General features: G+C 39.7%; 1 protein-coding gene across 4 annotated transcripts in view; it reads right to left on the reverse strand.

Annotated features, from left to right (window-relative positions):
- Window positions 1-23,000, reverse strand: part of LOC129650163 (guanine nucleotide-binding protein G(q) subunit alpha) — a 318,833-nt gene that overhangs the window by 99,824 nt on the left and 196,009 nt on the right. For all 4 annotated transcript variants that reach the window (XM_055578369.1, XM_055578370.1, XM_055578371.1 and 1 more), the window contains exon 3: window positions 335-489. In XM_055578369.1, coding sequence (XP_055434344.1) covers window positions 335-489 — 155 coding nt within the window. The remainder of the gene's footprint in view (window positions 1-334; window positions 490-23,000) is intronic.

The following is a 23,000-nucleotide window of genomic DNA, read 5'->3' on the forward strand; positions in this document are numbered from 1 at the left end:
AAATTGATTATTATCAGATTTCAAATCACAATGAAGTACATGTTTGAGAATCACTGGTTTACAATTTGGGGGAAGAGATGGGTTAGTGAACGCAGATTCCTAGAGTCTTCAGTTGGTTTTCAAACAGAAAACAATAAAAGAAATACTCTCCCTGACTCACGATGCCAATCCCTTACACAGAGTCTAAATTTATAAAGCTGGCACAAATTTAATAACTATACTTCCTAACTGTGCAGTCAGAATCAGATACGATACACAGGACCGAGACGGTCTCATTGCAGAAAACCATAAAAGAAAGAGGAAGATGCAAAGGGCCTCCTGGAGGAATACTCACTATTTGGTAGAGTCAGATAACTGATATTCTCGTCGTCTGTCATAGCATTCCTGGATTCCAGGATCATTCCATAAACTCTTTATTGCATCTACATATGGATTCTCAAATGCAGATACCTTCTCCACATCAACTTCTCGAACTAACTGTGCATGAGCCTGTTTAAAGAAAAAAAAAAGCAGTTTTAATCTCCTTCCCATCGAAGAAAACTGCCTTGGCTTGCACACTGCATTATGGTCTTTCCTCATATACTGGTTTTCAAACTGGTTTGTAATAACGTAATGCTGCTTCTTTTTTCTTTTCCTTAGATAAAACCCAGTCCCAAATCTTTTCCTGCAGAGTAAATGCTGAAGCTACCTAAAGATAACAAGAGAAAAGCAGACTGTTCAGCTCCCACAGGAACAATGAGGATGGTATGCTACAAATAATGACTTTTCAGGTGATGATCATAATCCTAAAACCGTTCATATTATTAAAGGGAAAAAGACTGGGTTATTTATCCCCTCTATGTTTATAGTTTATTATAATCAAACACATAATGTACCCAGCCCATGAGTGTTATATCTTAGCAGAAACTCAATCAGACTCAACTAATCAGCATTAGTTTCTATGATTCACTGTGAAGATTAGGGTGTAAAACTACTAGAAGAACAGTTAATAGTAATGATTTGATTTTCACAATAGTGACCATGCCCCCTCTACTCCCACACAATCAAATTTTCAATATTTACTTTATATCTACCTCATATCTTATCAGATTGAAGAGTCTATTCAATTTTTTTTTAAACACAGAAAAAGGACTTTGTTATGTTCATTATACGCAACATTTAGTAGGAAAGAGGTAAAAAGACTTTTAAAAAATTTTCAACAAGATTAAAATCAAAATGTGTGGTCAACCTCCAAATTAACCAGCATACACGACTGCCTAACAATCTCAACAAAATAGATTTCATAGGTGTAGTATACATGTAAATTATACAGTATATAAATGTGCAAATCAACAGATATAATAACTAATTATCTTGAAAACTGCAGACAGATGGCAACTAATTTATTAAAACAGTCTTGATTTTGTACAGATATACAAACTTCTGAACTAGGTTAGTGAATGGCTATCTTGATTACATGATGACCTAATTATTCCTTCCATAGAGTTTCAAGCAGATAGAATTTAATAAATTTAAACTTGTGATTAGGCATGTCTGGTTCCCAATCTTTCTCTCATCCCATAAGACGGAAGGGAATCCATGTCGTTAGACTAATCTTTACTTAAACAAGGTTTTACAAAGCCTAACGTGCCGAGATTGAAGAAACTACCTTTCTTGCTGGTTCTACGTTGACTGTGACCGTCAGATCTGGTAAGTGAGAAGCCCTATAGCTCTGCCTTGCACCCCAATATTGGAAGATGAATCCCTAAAATTGTTTTATGTACCTAGTCCCTGCCCAGACAATCTGTCCTATCCCAGCAATCCGACTATTCTGAAGTCCTGTTTCCAAGTGTCACTCCAGGTGGGCCTAGGCCAATCATAGCTTTCCATGAAACGCCCTCTTTGAAAATATGTCACTGGTTCCCCAATGAATCCCCAGTGCTATGCTCTGCCTGGCTCTGTGGCACCCGTTGCTCTATGTCAATACCAAAGACTGTCCTGGTCCCACCTGCTCAAGTGGACATCCTCCAAGCACAAAACATTGGGTATGGGGCATGCTCCACTCTGCCCAGCAGGTATGTCTCATACCTTATACCTTAAGGTCAAGCTTTGGGCCCTGTCCTTCTGCCCTTGCTCACTGAATACAAACAAGTTCTAATTCTTTGTGTCCTGAGAGATGACAATGATCATGCATGGTATAATCCTAAATTTGATTTCCTGGCTACATCTGATTTACAGGGTTCTCTGGAGGATTCTGTGGAAGTTAGAAGGCAGATGCAAGGCAGAAACAGGCATGCACAGGATGGTCTCCTACTGGACACACTCTAAAGACATGGTTTTCATCGGACTCTGCTTCCTCTTTTGACACTGGATAAGTTGCTTAATCTTTCCAAATGTTATCTCTGGTGGGCAACATCTTGTCCCACCAAGTCCATGTGGTTTATTACTGTGCTACACTACAGTAGGTGAGTGGTTCTCAAAAGGCGGTCCATACACCAGCAGGATTACTTGGGAATTTGATAAAAATGCAATCCTTTAATCCTACATCAAACTTTCTGGATGAGAAACTGATTAACAATCTGTTTCAAGAGGCCCTCTGGATGATTCAGATGCATGACAAAGTTTGAGAACCACTGCAAGCTATCAAGTATCACGTAGACACTCGATGTTGTGGTCATAATTAACTGTCTGGCTGGCCATGAAATTGTTACTGGAAACTAAAGAGAAGAGGCCCAGAAAGGCAACAGCACTCGAAAACAAGGGGCATTATAAGGTCCAGGAAGCCACAGAAATGAGTGAAACGGGCTGGATGTAGGTAATAGTGAGTGATGAGAGCGACAGCACACTGAGAAACACAGACCCTGAAGAAAGAGGACAGCTGCTAATTAGCTCCAGCTAAGTGTTGCCACTGGGATACAAGCTGAGTGTTGCCAGATTTTCTGAGTTATCAAGGGAAGCCAAAAATCTAGATCTTTCCATGAAATATCCCTAATTTTTATTCTTGGCAACGCTATAAAAGATAAAGTGTATCTGTGGCTGAGTTGGATCAGGTACCAATCATTTGCTTCTCCGTGGACTTCCCTAGTAAGATTGACCAATAACACCATGTCTTACACAGAACCTGCGATACAGCAGCTGGCCACTTAACACATGCTAATGGGGAAGTAATTCTGCAGCACTTTCCTACAATAATATTTAGACAAACTATTATACTATCCATAGGGAGAAATGGCCGAGACTTCTTTGAATTGGGTAAAAGCTACATGATGACACAGAACAGTGTAGGCAATATTTAAAAACTGAATTTGACACTCATTACAACGGGCCAACCATGTCATATGGAAGGAGTTCTATTTCTGTTTCTAAGGTAGGGAACTTAGAGAAAACAGTTTCAACAGAGCAGACACTTTTCAAGATGATGATTAAATGTTTATTGAACTCCAAAGAAATGCTAGGTAATACAGAATTAAAGACTTAGACACAGTTCCTATGAGGTGCAGGGGTAGGGTTGGGGTGGGGGAACAGTCCATAGACACAGTTCCTATGAGGTGCAGGGGTAGGCTGGCGGTAGGGGGAACAGTCCATATAGCTGGCAACCAAAGCACAGGATTATGTGCTCCAGGAGGAGAAACAAGAGGGAACATTTGCATTTCCATCTTTAATTTCAGTTGACTGAAATAGACAACATTCTCAACAGTTGTATAACTGCAAAGTCTTCCTGTAAAATGAGATTACTTTTTACTGTTGGAAAACTCCTCCAATTTCCTCTCTTGATATACCTCAATGTGCTTTTTCTTACATCTGGAAGACCTTCTCTATTCCCTTCCATACCTCTTTTAGCTTTTGTTCAGGCACCATATCCTATGTTCTCTCTTACAGGAAGATATTCCCAATGTTCCTCCTCTCCCCTAAAATGTGATCTTTGTGTCTTCTGAACCATGGAACTTCTACATTTCTTGACTTACCGTCTTCTAGACCATACACTGAAGGCAGGGGCTGTAGCTCCTGGCTTTCGTTTCTTTTGGGGCCCAGCACAGAGTGAGCAGACAACAAATATTTGTCAGATTTAAAAGTCATACATAAACCCAACTTCCTACAAGCCAAAGTCGAGTTTGTTAAGGAAATCTTCCACCCATTACCTACTCTCTCAGAACCACATAATCCTTAACAGCACTTACGTCAGTAGCTAGTGTATATCTATCCGGATGATATTTGTTAGTATCCTTCTCCCTAATCACAGTACAAGTTCTGAAACAAACTCAGTGTCGCGGTATCAGGGTCTAGCAGAGTGCCTGTCACTGATGCTCAATAAATATTTGTTGAATGAAGAATACAGGAAGGAACAGTAGAAATTATACTGAGCTGGAAACAGGGACACGTAAATACTAGGCCTGGCTTTACACCTAACACAAGCAATAACCCTTAGAAGAAATTATTTACTTCTTTACAACTTCATTGTCCTGGTCTATAAGGTTATGCAATTGAAACAAATCATTTCCCTATGGCTTCACCTAGACATATACTCCACGATCATAAATAAATACATCTAGAATACACGGAGCACCAAGGACTTATGATCCTGTCCCTCAAGGAGCACATAATATTATCGTTTATTGCAACAAAACCTCACTATTTCAAAAGTGCCTGAGAATACAGGGCAGAACATGATGAAGTCTGTATGAGTGATGGTATATTGGGACTGAACAAGAAGAACTCAGTATAGCCAGACAAGGTGTCAGAGAGAAGACAGGAGTTAGCTGGCAGGTGGAGATAAAGATGTGTGACGAGAGGAGGAGGAATAGATGAACAAAGGTTTGGTAGACAAAATAAACATGGCACTCTCTTAACTGTGGGAAAAACAGTCTAGTGAGGAAACTTCATGCTGACCCTTAATGCAAATTAACCTCCACAGTGAAAGCTATAATATTACCCTCACCTGTGAACCATAACTAATATCCACTTAAGTCAAATCCTGTATGAATCTGAAGTAGAGGTAACGAATAGATTCAAGGGACTAGATCTAGTTAGCAGTGTGCCTGAAGAACCATGGACAGAAGTCTGTAATACAGGAGGCGGTGAACAAAACCATCCCAAAGAAAAAGAAAAGCAAGAAGGCAAAGCGGTTATCTGAGAAGGCTTTACAAATAGCAGAAGAATGAAGAGAAGTGAAAAGCAAGGGAGAGAGGGAAAAGTACATCCAATTAAACACAGAGTTCCAAAGAACAGCTTAAAGAGACAGAAGGCCTTTTTCAATGAACAGTGCTTAATAATAGAAAACAACAAAAGGGGAACGACTGGAGATCTCTTCAGGAAAACTGGAAACATCAAGGGAGCATTCCGCCCAAAGAAGGGCACAATAAAGGATAAAAATGGTAGAGACCTAGTAGATGTTTAAGACATCAAGAAGAGATGGAAAGAATACATGGAAGAACTATATAAAAAAAGATCTTTATGAACTGGATTACTAGATGGTGTGGTTAGTCACCCTGAGCCAGACATTCTGGAGTGCAAAGTCAAGTGGCCCTTAAGAAGCACTGCTATTAATAAAGCTAGTGGATGCGATGATATTCCAGTAGAACTATTCAAATTCCTAAAGGATGATGCCATCAAGGTTTTGCTTTCATTATGTCAGAAAACCTGGAAGACCCAGCAGTGGCCAGAGGACTGGAAAAGGTCAATCCTCACCCCAATTCCCAAGAAGGGTAGTACCAAAGAATGTGCTAACCATCAGACAATTGCACTCATCTCCCATGCTAGTAACCACCAGCAAAGTTGCTCAGTCGTGTCTGACTCTTTGTGATCCCATGGACTGTATCCTCCATCCATGGAATTTTCCAGGCAAGAATATTGGAGTAGGTTGCCATTTCCTTCTCCAGGGGATCTTCCAGACCCAGGGATCAAACCCAGGTCTCCCGCATTGCAGGCAGACGTTTTACTGTCTGAGCTACCAGGGAAGCCCTCCATGCTAGTAAGGTCATGCTTAAAACCTTGCATGCTAGGCTTCAGCATTATGGGAGCCAAGAACTTCCAGATGTTCAAGCTGGGTTTAGAAAAGGAAGAGGAACTAGGGATCAAACTGCCAACATTTGCTGGATTATAAAGCAAAGGAATTTCAGAACAACATCTATCTGGGTTTCATCAACTACACTAATGCCTTTGACTGTGTCAGTCAGTCAGTTCAGTCGCTCAGTCGTGTCCGACTCTTTGCGATCCCATGAATCGCAGCACGCCAGGCCTCCCTGTCCATCACCAACTCCCGGAGTTCACCCAAACTCTTGTCCATCGAGTCGGTGATGCCATCCAGGTATCTCATCCTCTGTCATCCCCTTCTCCTCCTGCCCTCAATCCCCACCAGCATCAGGGTCTTTTCCAATGAGTCAACTCTTCGCATGAGGTGGCCAAAGTATTGGTAGATCATGACAAACTGTGGAAAGCTCTAAGAGATGGTAACACCAGACCATCTTACTTGTCTCCTGAGAAACCTATGTGTGGGTCAAGAAGCAAGAGTTAGAACCCTGTATGGAACAACTGATTGGTTCAAGAAAGGAGTACAACAGGGCTGTCTGCTGTCACCCTGTTTGTTTAACCTATACACTGAGCACATCAAGAGAAATGCTAGGCTGGATGAGTTTTAAGCTGGAATCAAGATAGGTGAGAGAAACATCAACAACCTCAGATATGCAGATGGTACCACTCTAATGGCAGAAAGTAAAGAGGAATTAAGAGCCTCTTAATGAGGGTGAAGGAGAGAGAAAGAGCCATATTAAGACTAAATATTAAAAAAACTAAGACCATGGCCTCCAGTCCCATTACTGCATGGCAAATAAAGGGGAAAAGGTGGAAGTATGACAGATTTCCTCTTCTTGGTCTCCAAAATCACTGTGGACGGTGACTGCAGCCATGAAATCAGATGATTGCTTCTTGGCAGAAAAGTGATGACAAACCTAGACAGTGTGCTAAAAAGCAGAGACATCACCCTGCTGACAAAGGTCTGTATAGTCAAGGCTATGGTCTTCCTAGTGGTCATGTATGATTGTGAGAGCCGGACCGTAAAGAAGGCAGAACAACAAAAAACTGATGCCTTCAAACTGTGGTGCTGGTAAAGACTCCTGAACGTCCCCTGCACAGCAAGATCAAACCAGTCAATTTTAAGGGAGATCAACCCTGAATATTCACTGGAAGGACTGATGCTGAGGCTGAAGCTCCAGTATTTTAGTCATCTGATGTGAACAGACGACTCACTGGAAAAGTCCCTGATGCTGGGAAAGATCAAAGGCAGAAGGTGAAGAGAGTGTCAGAGGATGAGATGGCTGGGCAGCATCACTGATGCTATGAATGTGAACTCCCACCAACTCTGGGAGACAGTGAGGCCTGGCATGCCGCGGTCAACGGAGCTGCAAAGAGTCGGACCCGACTAAGTGACTGAACAACAACAATGAACCATAACCAATGCCTACCATCTATGAAAGTATATTGGCCTCAAAAAATGCAAAGATCACTACTCTGCCTTCATCCAGGTCTGAATTTCTAAGTCACTTTTATTGCCTTCTTAGCTTTGTTTTTTAATTCTATCCTTGCTGTTTTGTAAAATGACATTCAAATATAATCTACTGTAATTTGCATTTATGTAAGAGCTTTCACCTGAAGTTCTCAAGTTATTTAAAACTATGACAGCATTTTACAAAATACACAGAATTTCAAAAATGCCTATATAAATGTCCTCAACAAAAGTGCAATTCTCTCTCTTTTTTTTGGTAAAAAATATTCTGTCTGAGAAAAGAATATTTTTCAGTGTGTTAGAGTAGGAAGATAAATTAGACCCTTTTCTATTTTTCCAAATATCAAATGTGAAGTAGTAAAAATCACAAGTAATTATGCAAAATTAAACCACTTACTAATGAAATAGGCTATGATGAAAAGGAAAGAAGTCATTTCTAATAATACAAATAACAATTAAAATTGACTACCCTTTTTATTTTGAACATCGTACATATAAAAGCAAAACAGGTATGAGTTAATTAATCATATAAACCAAATGCAAAATATAATTCTATTTCAAGTTACAGTTGAACACACTGGATGGAAATATTTAATAATGAATGTGAGCTTTCAGCATTCTTAGCAAGCTGGTGGCAAGCCTCAGAGGGAACATTGTGAGAACCAAGTAACTACTCTTAGGAACTCTGGCAGAATTCTAGGGAAAGACCACATGGAAACCACAGGATGTGCCAATGTGGTAATGTCTTGTTTTTGCGATTCGGTGGTCATAAAATTCAGGTAAATCTTAGGTCTGTTGATATTTCCAAGACTGCTTCAGCAAAAGGAAGGAAGAACTGAGTTCCCACCACAGTGAGTCTTACCCTGCCCACAGAAGGCCAAGTCTTCAGATGAAATAAAAAAGATCTTATAGTCACTTTGGAAGGATTTTCAAAAACTCATTAACAGCTCAGGGCAGCTTTAGGCTGGAATGTCACACCTATTCCGGTTCCTACACTCCAGAAGTAGAAAACCAAATGGTAATTTCCACATTTGTTGAAGCTCTTAGACACAAATATTCAGCTCATTAGGGCAGCTCTATTTGAAAAGATGCCCAGCACAGACAGAGGGCCTCTGATTTAGTAAAATCCTGAACTTCTGTCTGAGTATGTTTCAATCCTGAACTGAGAAGCACATTTTCTTCCCCCCACTCTCAGTGCTTATTTCCATTTTGGCATTTGATTCTAAATTATGGGGGAAAAAAGAAACAGAAAAATCTCAGGCTTTTTTTTGTTTTCTTCTCAAAGGAAATACAGAGATGGGATCAAATCTCTGCGTTGCAATACCACCTCCAGCCAGAACTGGTTGAACATGACCTTGAACAAGCTATTTAACATTTGTAAACCTTTATTTCCTAATCTATTCGATGTTTGGCAAAACTAATACAATATTGTAAAGTTAAAAAATAAAATAAAATTACACTAGGAAAAATAAATAAATAAATGCAGTAACACCAGCACTGACTTTGATGGTTAAATGACCTAATGGATGTAAAACATTTAAAGACAGCGTCTAACGCCCAAAGCTGCTAACTGTTTAGAAAGCAAAAGAAAAGGAAAATAGCACTGAAAGTGCAAAAGGCTTGGTATATGCACTTTTGAGCTCTGAGACTTTGGGCAAACTGCCCACATTTGCTCAAAGTGAAAGAACATTCTAGAGATCATCCTGGATAATGGATATCAATGAGTCCTCAAATTTGCAAATACTCCATAAAATTTCCTACCAAAAACTTGGGCAAGAACTGTCATTTCTTAGACCATTCCACCTTCTCTGGCTTCATCAGTGTACACTTCTCGTGTGCGGAGCACTGTACACAGTGACAGCTGTTGCGGCATTTTCTTATGGGCATGGCTGCAAAACTGACAAAGAATAGCAAAGTCACACTGAGCTACTGCTGGCTGGGCTCTCGAAGCCAGTGACTCATTCCTATAGTACAGCCTCTCCACACTTATGATTCAACTCATGGCTCAGCAAAATTACAAATTACTACATGACACAGCCTTTTGAAGTCTCTGATGAAAATTTTGAATCCTGTATGTAATCTTTCAGTGTTAGGGATCTACTGATTCTCCTTTGTTACAGCACCCATGTCCCTCTGCACGCAGTATCAGAACAGAGTAGGTATGTGCAGATGCTCAAGACCCTTATAAAAATGTCTTGGTATTTGTATATAAGCTATGCATCCGCCTGTATATTTAAAATCATCTCTAGATTACTTATATTACTTAATACAACATAAATGCTATGCTAGTTGTTGCCAGGGTACAACAAATTCAAGCATTGATTTTTGGAGCTTTCTGGAATTACTTCCCCCTAACAATATTTTTCATCCTTAGTTGGTTGACTTTGCTGATATCTAGGGTCAACTGTACGGAATCTCTCTCTCACTGAGTAACCCAGAGAACCAAAGTAGGAAAGAGGAAGTCCAGGAACAATAGCTTGAGAACCAACCAGACTTCAGCACATTTCAGCCCTGTGTCTTCAGGCTGGTCTCTCAAGTTTCCTGAACCTCAGCTACCTTATCTATGAAACAAAAGAAAAAAACAATTTGTTTTAGGGTAGTTAGGAAAGTTATAAGAATTGTTAACAAAATACATAAAATACAAGTACTATAATTGCTATGAAATCTTGTGGTATTTCAAAATTATCATTAATAAATATTAATTATTTCAACAAACACAGTACTTATCTACTATGTGTCAGGCAATATACTAGATACTAATGAAGTGAATCTGTGTTAAGTAAAATGTCCCAGAGAGCAAAATATTCAATAATATTTTATTAAACTGCTGCACATTGTTCTACTTCAAGATTTTACAAATTGATTCTCATGACTCGATTTGCTTTTCTATGGTGAGAGGTTTTCCCCCTGACAAATGCCTTTTTTCCCTCCAGCATTATTTACCTATTTATGGCTGTGCTGGATCCTCACTGCTGTGCAAGGTTTTCTCTAGCTGCGGCACGTGGAGGCTACTTTCTAGTTGCAGCGTATGGGCTTCTCGTTGCGGCAACTTCTCTTGCCGTAGCTCCGCAACACGTGGAATCTTTCTGGACCAGGGATCGAACCTATGTCCCTTACATTGGCAGGCAGACTCTTAACCACTGGACCACCAGGGAAGTCCTAGAGTTTTATTTTTAATCTTTACTGTGGCATTCACCAAGGTAATCAATGACTATAAGGCACACTGCTTTCCCCCAAGACACCTCTCTTTTTGGTTTTGTTTCACTAAAAGGTACATTTGCTTATTCTAACATATATTGGATTCCTTCCTTGCTGGAGAAAATACTCCTTTATTATTTAAGATGTTCTTTTTCTTTTAAAGAACTCCATCTCTTCCTTGGCTCTACCACTATACCTTTCACACACAAATATTCTTCTATTTCGTCCTCTGCTTATCATTTCCCCTTTTCATGTCTGCAGGCCACATCATAATTATCAGGATCAGCAACATCTGTAGGTCAGAGCTTGATGCACTATGGCATCACACACTCCAAGCAGTTCCTAAGAGTCTGTTGACTGATGTAATTACATGGTTCCATTATGAAGAATTGTGCCCTCAGGTCTGCAAAATCTTGGGATGAAATAAAAAACTGTGCACTCTTTGAAATGCTACTTATTACCTTCATGATTATGATGGTAATACACATGAATACATTATCAATGCTACAAAAGTTTATTTTCAAAGAGTTTAATCAAAGTCATAGTGACAAAAAATAAATTAGAAGATTCTTTTAAAGTTATACATGTTTACTAAGATTAAAAAGAATCAGGTATACTTGTATGGCTGCTGCCAAAGAATATTTGAGGACCATTAGTTACTTGGGATTTTAATGGCTGTTTGAAAAGTGGGTTCTATAGTCAAAGTCAAATAACTGTACCGTGAAAGTCGCTCAGTCATGTCTGACTCTTTTCGACCCCATGGACTATACAGTCCATGGAATTCTCCAGGGCTGAATACTGGAGTGGGAAGCCTTTCCCTTCTCCAAGGTATCTTCCCAACCCAGGAACTGAACCCAGGTCTCCCTCGTTGTAGGCAGATTCTTTACCAGCTGAGCCACAAGGGAAGCCCAACTGTAGAGAATAATATTTATAAAAAGTTAAACAGATGGTTCCTACTACAGGACTCAGTACCTTTAATGAGATAATGCTGCTAGGAATCCATGAGTACGGGGTAAGGGTGGAGACATCACGGTATGACCATGGCAGCATGTTCCCCCTCAAATCAGTTGATGAGACTAGTGTTCTCTGAATCACACTTTGTAAAACAGTGACTGAACAAACACTGAGACTCCCAATAACCAAGTGGGGACTGGTTTTACACAAGCAAAACAACTGATTCTCCCCCCACACTGGCATAATAGGCTAATGCCTGCTTTATAGATTCACATCATCCTCATTGTTGAGTTCACATTTTGCATGTGGTTCATTTCCTGATATTACATCTCAGAAAAAAACATAATTATTTTAGCCCTTTGCAATGTCTGGGCTCCTACAATCTTATTAGCCAGAGGAGTGTGCTGCTGGTTTGGAATTTTATTTTGTTTGACAATAGGAAAAACAGATCAAGAAGATTTCCTTGCCCAGCTTGACAGACATTCAGACAAAGATAGAAAATATAATGGAAAGGACAAGCTTCTCAATGAAGGGAGGCCCAGGTGTCCCCAGAAATTTCAGGATCCTACAGTCTTTCTGGGACGCCCACTACAAAACTGGATCACTGCGGCTTCAGAAACTGTGTTCAAGAAAACTGAAAGTAAAAGGCTCCTAGCCTCAGAATTTTGTAGAAGAAAAGAAATTCCCTAGAACACATATCTAAAGGTCTCTTTAATTCAGAGACCAAGAAGTTGTTCCAACAGTAAGATTGTAAAGAGAATCAACAGCACTTATGCTTACTTGTCCAATGAAGAAGGGTAATGAACATCTAGAATCTGAATAGGAAGAAAGGAAGAGAAATAAGAGAATCCTATCTCACTACGCACTCTTGGGGGGCAAATAGTAATAGATATAATTTGTCACCTTGAGGAAGGACCCAATTTCAGGACGATTATGGATAAGAATCAATTGTAAAATGTTACTATTTGGACCAGTGTTGAGAAATTGTTAACATTCTAATGAGACTATAATATAGTTTATAGTCTATCTATAACACTTTTGAATATGAAAAAGACTAATAAAAATAGTTAATGCTATGTATCGTTGAAATATTATTTGTTGACCAATATATCAGGTATATTCAGTTCAGTTCAGTCGCTCAGTCGTGTCCGACTCTTTGCGACCCCATGAATTGCAGCACGCCAGGCCTCCCTGTCCATTAACCAACTCCCGGAGTTCACTCACACTCACGTCCATTGAGTCAGTGATGCCAATCCAGCCATCTCATCCTCTGTCGTCCCCTTGTCCTCCTGCCCCCAATCCCTCCCAGCAGCAGAGTCTTTTCCAATGAGTCAACTCTTCGCATGAGGTGGCCAAAGTTCTGGAGTTCCAGCTTTAGCATCATTCCTTCCAAAGAAATCCCAGGGCTGATCTCCTTCAGAATGGACTGGTTGGATCTCCTTGCAGTCCAAGGGACTCTCAAAGAGTCTTCTCCAACACCACAGTTCAAAAGCATCAATTCTTCAGCACTCAGCTTTCTTCACAGTCCAACTCTCACATCCATACATGACCACTGGAAAAACCATAGCCTTGACTAGACGGACCTTTGTTGGCAAAGTAATGTCTCTGCTTTTGAATATGCTATCTAGGTTGGACATAACTTTCCTTCCAAGGAGTAAGCGTCTTTTAATTTCATGGCTGCAGTCACCATCTGCAGTGATCTTGGAGCCCCCCAAAATAAAGTCTGACACTGTTTCCACTGTTTCCCCATCTATTTCCCATCCCAAAGAAAGGCAATGCCAAAGAATGCTCAAACTACCGCACAATTGCACTCATCTCACACGCTAGTAAAGTAATGATCAAAATTCTCCAAGCCAGACTTCAGCAATATGTGAACCGTGAAATTCCAAATGTTCAAGCTGGTTTTAGAAAAGACAGAGGAACCAGAGATCAAATTGCCAACATCCTCTGGATCATGGAAAAAGCAAGAGAGTTTCAGAAAAACATCTATTTCTGCTTTATTGACTATGCCAAAGCCTTTGACTGTGTGGATCACAATAAACTGTGGGAAATTCTGAAAGACATGGGAATACCAGACCACCTGACCTGCCTCTTGAGAAATCTGTATGCAGGTCAGGAAGCAACAGTTAGAACTGGACATGGAACAACAGACTGCTTCCAAATAGGAAAAGGAGTACTTTAGGGCCGTATATTGTCACCCTGCTTATTTAACTTATATGCAGAGTACATCATGAGAAACGCTGGGCTGGAAGAAACACAAGCTGGAATCAAGATTGCCAGGAGAAATATCAATAACCTCAGATATGCAGATGACACCACGCTTATGGCAGAGAGTGAAGAGGAACTAAAAAGCCTCTTGATGAAAGTGAAAGTGGAGAGTAAAAAAGTTGGCTTAAAGCTCAACATTCAGAAAATGAAGATCATGGCATTCAGTCCCAACAGGTATATGATATAGGTATTATTACAATATTTTCAAACATAAAGTAATATCTAAAAGAATAAAACTTTCATATATCCATATAAAGTTAAAAAAAGACTTTATTCAATATGGATATATTATATATTTAACTTTCATAAAATTACCTGAAATATTCTTAAAAATTTCATTAACCATTTTAGGTTAATAAATTTTAAAATATAACATTTTCAATTGGGTCCTACTCTACAGACCTTAATATTTTTAATTGAAAAATATTCTCTCTTAGGGGCTGAAGAACCTGGTAAGCACAAAACAAATTCTGCTACATGATGGATATTCTTAACTCTATAATTTTGTCAAATGCAAATTTGTACACATTTCAGATCAAATATTTTCATAAGAAGTATCTCCCTTATCAATTCATAATATTATTCTTTCACAGATACTTTGAGGAAACAAAACTCAAGATTGGTAGATTATCACAGCTTGTCTGAACACAAGTATGATTTGTGTGTGAGTCATAGCTAATTGCAAGTACATTTCTGCTCCATAGGCTTAATTTAATAATTGTTTTACCATGACACTCTGCACCACCAAACACTATATTCTTATCACTACCATGAAATATTTTTATCTTCAACAGTTTTTAAAAAGCAAAAACACTTATAGTATTCAAAATAATAATAGGTATTTCACTTTATCCAAATTAACTATCAAAAGCTGCACCCTGATTCCGCGAATTAAAAAAGGGAGAACACCAAATTATTGTTTGCAAAGATTTCCTTCTACTAAGGGAGTTAACAGATGAATAGTTATTGCCTCATTTTTTTGCACCTGCAGAAGAAAACTTGGAATAAAAAATGAACTAAATTAACTTTGAAGGAAAGTCACTTCATTTAAATGAAAAGTCATGCTTCACACAGTAATATAAAAATGCATTTTCTGCAGCTGACTATGCTAAAATGTCATCTTTGGGCACAATCTACTGAATATAAAGCTAACTTTTGAAGTAGATGCTGATATTTTTTTCAGAAGGTCTGTGTCTTTCAAACTTTTTGTGGTTGATGATATCATTTCGGCAGTAATGGTGGATGCTAAATATCAACAAGCTGTTTTGTATAAGTTATACATTACCATTCATTTTCTTGAGGAGCAAAAATTCAGTACTAAATTTTGTTACCTATGCATTTTCAGGGTTAAAAAAACTTATTGTGGCCAAAAGAATTTATTACAAAATAAAAGCATTATCAAACAACAAAACAAACACCAAAAACAAATGATAAAACCATGGAAGCAAAAGCTATCAGACCACCATAGCAAGACTGCTCAACCTTGATTTTACACATACACCTAACAATTTCCCACTGATTCTGCTCATTGAAGATCTGGTGTGTTACTGGACCTTGTAGCTTATAGACCAGAGCACAGCATGACTGGCTAATGACAGAAGGTTGATAAAGGCAGCAACAGCATATCCTTCACTACTACCCTAGACACTGGAAGGAAGTGGCTATCCATGGTCACTCTTGTCCACACTTATTCCATTATTAGCGGTGAGTGCCCACATGCTGTCTTTGAAAAAAAAAAGATGTAGTTACACTGCATCTGGAAAGGATTTGGAAAAGAGCTGGAACATCTTTCAGATTTAAGCAAGTGCTAAAGTTGAGAAATCTGTTCAACTGCATGGGCAGGGGTTGGAAATACTAAGTGAAAGTCTATCAAATCCATCTTGGATTATTTTAATGCATCTAATAATAAGAATGCACCATTAAAAATGGGGGTGGGGGACTTCCCTGGTAGTCCAGTGGTTAAGAATCTGCCTTGCAATGCAGGGGACCAGGGTTCGATCTCTGGTCTGGGAACTAATATCCCACGTGCCGAGGAGTAACTAAGACTGCACACCTCAACTACTGAGCCTGCACCCTGCAACTAGAGTTGGTATGCCACAATGAAAGATCTTGCACGACACAATGAAGATCCTGCATGCCACAACTAAGACCTAATGTGGTCAAGTAAATAAATAAATAATAGTATTTATTTTTGAAAAAACAGGAAACTAGAACAAATGCTCAACAACTGGGATGCTGGGACAAGAGGTATAAACTACAAATGCCTCAGGCAAATTGGGACTCAGGGGTGACCTCTGTGTGGGGAAGACTTGGGGCTGAAGGTCAAGAAAACTAGAAGTGAGCTGATGGTCTGCAGACCTGCTTGGTCTTGTACAAATGACTTTTTTTGAAAGCCATTAACATCTAAAATTGAGAACTTTTCCATTAGACAGATAAAACAGATTCCCTACTTCTCTTGATAAACTGTAAGATCCAGCAACACTGCCCATGTTCCAAGAAGACAAGAGGCCACAGTCAGAAAGCTACTATCTGCCTCTCACTATTGTCAATAATTATAAGAAAGAGCATAATTATTTCTGGAAGTAAAGAATATCCTCTGTCCTGTTAAGGCCAAAACTACCTAATTACCTGAGTTGTGTCAACAGAATCTGAGCAGCTTCACAATACCTGCATGCTGCTGCTGCTGCTGAGTCGCTTCAGCCGTATCTGACTCTGTGTGACCCCACAGACAGCAGCCCACCAGACTCCTCCGTGCCTGGGATTCTCCAGGCAAGAATACTGGAGTGGGTTGCCATTTCCTTCTCCACAATACCTGCATGGTCCTGAAGAAATCTGATTTTACTCTCTACCTTCCACCCTCAACTCCCACACGGTTTCTATAATTTGTGCATCCTTAGTGTGATAAGGAGGCTTATACATCTGCATAAGAGGAACTGAGAATCACATCGCATTTGATTCCTACCAGTGAGCATTTTCTCAGTGTTCTGGTCACGATCCATTAACAAATGCTGTGCATCTGTGATTGTCCAGTATTTTCCCCTCATCATCCCCTTAAGTTGTATCCTGAAGCCGTGGTTACAGTGAACTGTGAATGTCTGTATTATCAGTTCCCACCCACTCTGGTTTAATCAAGGGAACCAGGGCTTGTGTTAGGTAGGAAATGGTAACAGTGGAAAAGCCACTGTGTGGCTTGAATTGTTTCAAGTGGTCAGGACCATCACAAGGTGTAGCTAAGGCAGGGTCTGTAGCTTTGGAGCCCTTTCACCCATGCTTCTATTTACTTGCTCTGGGGCTTCTCCAAGCTTCAATTTCCTTATCCCTAAATTGAGATAACGATACTTTCATTACAGCACTGTCATAAAGCCTGAAGGTAATACTATACCTGAAACAGCACAGTAAAAAGCACACACTGACGTCTCAGTAGATAGAAGCAGCCTTTAATTTGTACTGCAGATATGATCCAAGGGGAATTATGGTGAAATACCTTCTACCCAGCCTTTTTCTTACATTTAGTGAACGAACGCTTCGGGGGTTCAACTTTGGGGAATCTATTTCAAAAATATAATTTCCATGATTCCTAACAAATACGCTACATCTCCAATAGTCTAATAACTTAAGGAAATGCTATGTTAAACTCTTACTTAAATTATGGATTATATACAGTATTTAGAGTGACAATGGTGATTATTTTACAGTTAAAATTGTTTTTCCAAATAGCAGCACATTTTTATTCACATACAAATTTTCTCATCTCCACAGGTAAACCCAAATCTCATTACACTGTATTCATCTCAATGTTGAGTTTTCAAAACATGCAAAGGTTGTAACTTGACTGAAACTTTTTCTTAGACACCCAAATCGATGTGCATGAAGACTTTATCAGATACTTTATATCCAGATGTTCTCTTTCCCTTAAATTCTGATGAGCTTCCCATGACTGGCTGATTGGTAAGGTAGTACATGGGTCATGAAATAAAAATCAAACCAAATTCACCTTTATATAACTCAAAAAGACTTAGCATTTTCACTGCTTTTTTTTTTAAATAAAAATGCATATTGCCTTTTTTATATGTTCTTAGCTATATATCTATTTTGAAACGTTTTCATGTAATTTCTAAATTTAGCTCCTACTTCCTTTTTCTGTACCATCTGAGCTATAATCCATCTCTGATAACATTGTGATCTTTACTCCAAAGAACCTCCATAGAAACAGACTCTCAAAAAGAAGGCTGACTTACACTAACCTCTTCTTGCACGTAGTACAAGCTGACCACTTTCTTCCCTCGGCAGTTTCTGTGGGCATCATCCACATATATTTTAAAATTACCTTCACTTGGTGGTAGGAAATATTAACTGTTCTAGAATATCAACATCTTTTATCAGAATGACCTCTTACTAGGAAAATGAGTTAAAGGAAGAAATTCACCTCTTTTAAACCTAAAGCAGATGAATAGGTTAAAAACAATGGCACACATGTAGTTAGGGATTTGAGACTAATTTATCTAGATTAATTATCATTCTATGAAAATGTTCTTCTCTTTTTATTTTCCACTCATTAATATCATATTTAATACCTTGAATTATATAGATAACAAAACTTTGGTAGGAGGAGGTAACTTCTAGCAATACAGTCATCCCTCATTATCTGCAGTAGACTGGTTCCAGGAGCCCCTAGAATACCAACTCTGTGGATGCACAAGTCACTGATATAAAATGGTGTGGTACAATCAATACAGCTGGCCCTCTATGGATTCAACTGCAGATATGGTGGGTTGACTGCAGGCAGAAACAATCTGAGTGTGTAGCCAGTAAACGGAAGCATAGGAGCCTTGCATTTATGAAGGAAATCACTGGTCCTAAGGAGCCTGCAGTCCTTAATTAAAAAGGTAACCTTCAGATCTGGTGAAGAAAGGATACAGAGTGAGGACTCAGTCTTCCAAGAATCTTATCCATCCTTCCACTTAAGCTTTTCTTAATTATTCCTATTTCCTGGTGCATTTATAGTCTTCATAAAACACTTGGGGGGCACCAAAATACATACCATCTGGCACTGCTAATATTTAAGTGTTCCATGTTTATATGTATAGAATTTCCAACAATTCTCATTACTTCAGGGTACGGACTGCCTAATATTTATTATATTTTAGCACAATGCTAGGGCTACTCAATAAATATTCTACTATGGAAATGAACTGTCTTCCTTTCTTATGTATTTGTCCAGAAATGAGATTTAACAAGACTGAGGATAAGAAGACTTAAATTGAAGAAAGTAGGGAAAACCACTAGACCATTCAGGTATGACCTAAATCAAATCCCTTATGATTATACAGTGGAAGTGAGTAATAGATTTAAGGGACTAGACCTGATAGATAGAGTGCCTGATGAACTATGGACGGAGGTTTGTGACATTGTATAGGATTCAGGGATCAAGACCATTCCCATGGAAAAGAAAAGCAAAAAAGCAAAATGGCTGTCTGGGGAGGCCTTACAAATAGCTGTGAAAAGAAGAGAAGCAAAAAGCAAAGGAGAAAAAGAAAGATATACCCATTTGAATGCAGATTCCAAAGAATAGCAAGGAGAGATAAGAAAGCCTTCCTCAGCGATCAATGCAAAGAAATAGAGGAAAACAACAGAATGGGAAAGACTAGAGATCTCTTCAAGAAAATTAAAGATACCAAGGGAACATTTCATGGAAAGATGGGCTCGATAAAGGACAGAAATGGTATGGACCTAACAGAAGCAGAAGATATTAAGAAGAGGTGGCAAGAATACAAAGAAGAACTGTACAAACAAGATCTTCACCACCAAGATAATCACGATGGTGTGATCACTCACCTAGAGCCAGACATCCTGGAATGGGAAGTCAAGTGGGCCTTAGAAAGGATCACTATGAACAAAGCTAGTGGAGGTGATGGAATTCCAGTTGAGCTATTCCAAATCCTGGAAGATGATGCTGTGAAAGTGCTGCACTCAATATGCCAGCAAATTTGGAAAACTCAGCAGTGGCCACAGGACTGGAAAAGGTCACTTTTCATTCCAATCCCAAAGAAAGGCAATGCCAAAGAATGCTCAAACTACCGCACAATTGCACTCATCTCACACACTAGTAAAGTAATGCTCAAAATTCTCCAAGCCAGACTTCAGCAATACGTGAACCGTGAACTTCCAGATGTTCAAGCCGGCTTTAGAAAAGGCAGAGGAACCAGAGATCAATTTGTCAACATCCACTGGACCATCGAAAAAGCAAGCGAGTTCCAGAAAAACATCTATTTCTGCTTTATTGACTATGCCAAAGCCTTTGACTGTGTGGATCACAATAAACTGTGGAAAATTCTGGAAGAGATGGGAATACCAGACCACCTGACCTGCCTCTTGAAAAACCTATATGCAGGTCAGGAAGCAACAGTTAGAACTGGACATGGAACAACAGACTGGTGCCAAATAGGACAAGGAGTACGTCAAGGCCGTATATTGTCACCCTGCTTATTTAACTTATATGCAGAGTACATCATGAGAAACGCTGGGCTGGAAGAAGCACAAGCTGGAATCAAGATTGCCGGGAGAAATATCAATAACCTCAGATATGCAGATGGCACCACCCTTATGGCAGAAAGTGAAGAGGAACTAAAAAGCCTCTTGATGAAAGTGAAAGAGGAAAGTGAAAAAGTTGGCTTAAAGCTCAACATTCAGAAAACGAAGATCATGGCATCTGGTCCCATCACTTCACAGCAAATAGATGAGGAAACAGTGGAAACAGTGTCAGACTTTATTTCTCTGGGCTCCAAAATCACTGCAGATGGTGATTGCAGCCATGAAATTAAAAGACGCTTACTCCTTAGAAGGAAAGTTATGACCAACCTAGATAGCATATTCAAAAGCAGAGACATTAAGGTTCGTCTGGTCAAGGCTATGGTTTTTCCAGTGGTCATGTATGGATGTGAGAGTTGGACTGTGAAGAAAGCTGAGCGCCGAAGAATTGACGCTTTTGAACTGTGGTGTTGGAGAAGACTTGAGTGTCCCTTGGACTGCAAGGAGATCCAACCAGTCCATCCTAAAGGAGATCAGTTCTGGGTGTTCTTTGAAAGGATTGATGCTAAAGCTGAAGCTCCAATACTTTGGCCACCTCATGCGAAGAGTTGACTCATTGGAAAAGACTCTGATGCTGGGAGGGATTGGGGGCAGGAGGAGAAGGGGACGACAGAGGATGAGATGGCTGGATGGCATCACAGAGTTTGGGTGACCTCTGAGAGTTGGTGATGGACAGGGAGGCCTGGCGTAGTGCAATTCATGGGGTCGCAAAGAGTCGGACACGACTGAGCAACTCAACTGAACTGAGGATAAGAAGAAAAAAATGACCAATACAGAACAGAGGAAACAGTTCTGCCCAAGAAGTTGGGAGGTCTGGCTGGGGCTCTGGAACGATGTTAGACTAGTTTATTTTATTTTATTTTTTTAACATTAGTTTCTTAACCTGTATAGGTTAAGTACTGACTTCTGTAAATAAGTTATTGGACTAGAGAATGGCAGAAATGCCGTGCCCTTGTGATATACATTCAAACTAAGTTAGGATGAAATTATTCATCCAATGGTATTGCACGGACCCTAAGTCAAACAGAACAGAGCAGGGCTCTGGACTTCCGTTGCCATGCCACACATCAACCTTTTAGCTTCTGGACTGTGAAGTGGTCAAGAAGGTCTCAGGTGCTGTAGTCACTGAAGTAACTTGGAGCAGTGGCTATAATAGAAATTTTAATAATTTTAATGCTGGTACAATGGATAACAGGTAAGGGCTGGATACCAGCTCTATAAGTAATGTCTTTTGAGTGATAGATGTGATTTTATTCAAAACTTATTACTCATCTGATGGTGCACGACTACCTAAGAGCTGACAATAAAATGAAAACAAATTCCCACCAATACTAAGAATAATGAATCTTCTTGTTTCCATTCCTCCCCATACTTCTAACTCAATCTTTTTTTTTTTTTTTTTTTTAAGGTAGCCATTCTACAACTTCTGGCTTTCCTTCATGAGCATGAGTCCACCAGTATTCTTGCCTGGAGAATCCCATGGACAGAGAAGCCTTGCAGGCTAGAGTCCGTAGAGTCACAGGGAGTTGGACACGACCTAAGTGACTTAGCACACAAACAAGCATCTTGCAATGAGGAGCCCAAACAATGCTCCATGTCCTGCTTTGCTAAATAAATAAAGCATAGCATCCAAGAACAGACCTAACTACAACCTTGGCTTCACAGATGAAGAAAGTGCTATTCTCTGTTCACAATAAAATTGTCTGTGACGTGTGACAGCAGTTATGTTTCCATCTAGGGATTTGAGGCCCCTCTGGACACACTGCAGCTCATGCATACCAGCGGCCCCGAGAGCCAAGAAGATGAAAAGGAGAAGTGGGGAGGGCTGATGTAACCCTTGCACAAAGTAGTACTAAGTATTAGTGTCACTGAGTTTTAGCACTTCGAGTGAACACTGGAATCACCTGGGGAACTTTACACACACACACACACACACACACACACACACGTCTAGGTCCCACCCTTGGAGATTCTTAGATTCTGTTCATAACAGCTTTATTTAATTTTTTTAAACTTTTTATTTTACATTGGAATATAGCCGATTAACAATGCTGTGTCAGTTTCAGGTGCACAGCAAAGGGGCTCAGCCATACATACACATGTATCTATTCTCCCCCGAACTCCCCTCTCATCCAGGCTGCCACATAACAGTGAACAGAGTTCCCTGTGCTGTACAGTAGGTCCTTGTGGGTTATCCATTTAAAATATAGCATGTGCACATTCTGATTTGGGTTTTCCAGGTAGCTCAGCGGTCAAAGAATCTACCTGGCAATGCAGGAGATATGGGTTCAATCCCTGGGTTGGGAAGATCTCCTGGAGAAGGAAATGGCAACTCACTCCAGTATTCTTGCCTGGGAAATTCCATGGATAGAGGACCGTGGAGGGCTATGGTCCATGGGGTTGCAAAGAGTTGGACATGACTCAGCAACTACAACAATAGCATTTTGATTTAATTGGTTTGGGAAGTGGTCAAGGTTTTATACCACTTTCCAGGCCGTCTAACGTACAGCCAGAG

This window comes from Bubalus kerabau, chromosome 4 (genome assembly GCF_029407905.1).
Source record: "Bubalus kerabau isolate K-KA32 ecotype Philippines breed swamp buffalo chromosome 4, PCC_UOA_SB_1v2, whole genome shotgun sequence".
Classification (NCBI taxonomy): Eukaryota; Metazoa; Chordata; class Mammalia; order Artiodactyla; family Bovidae; genus Bubalus; species Bubalus kerabau.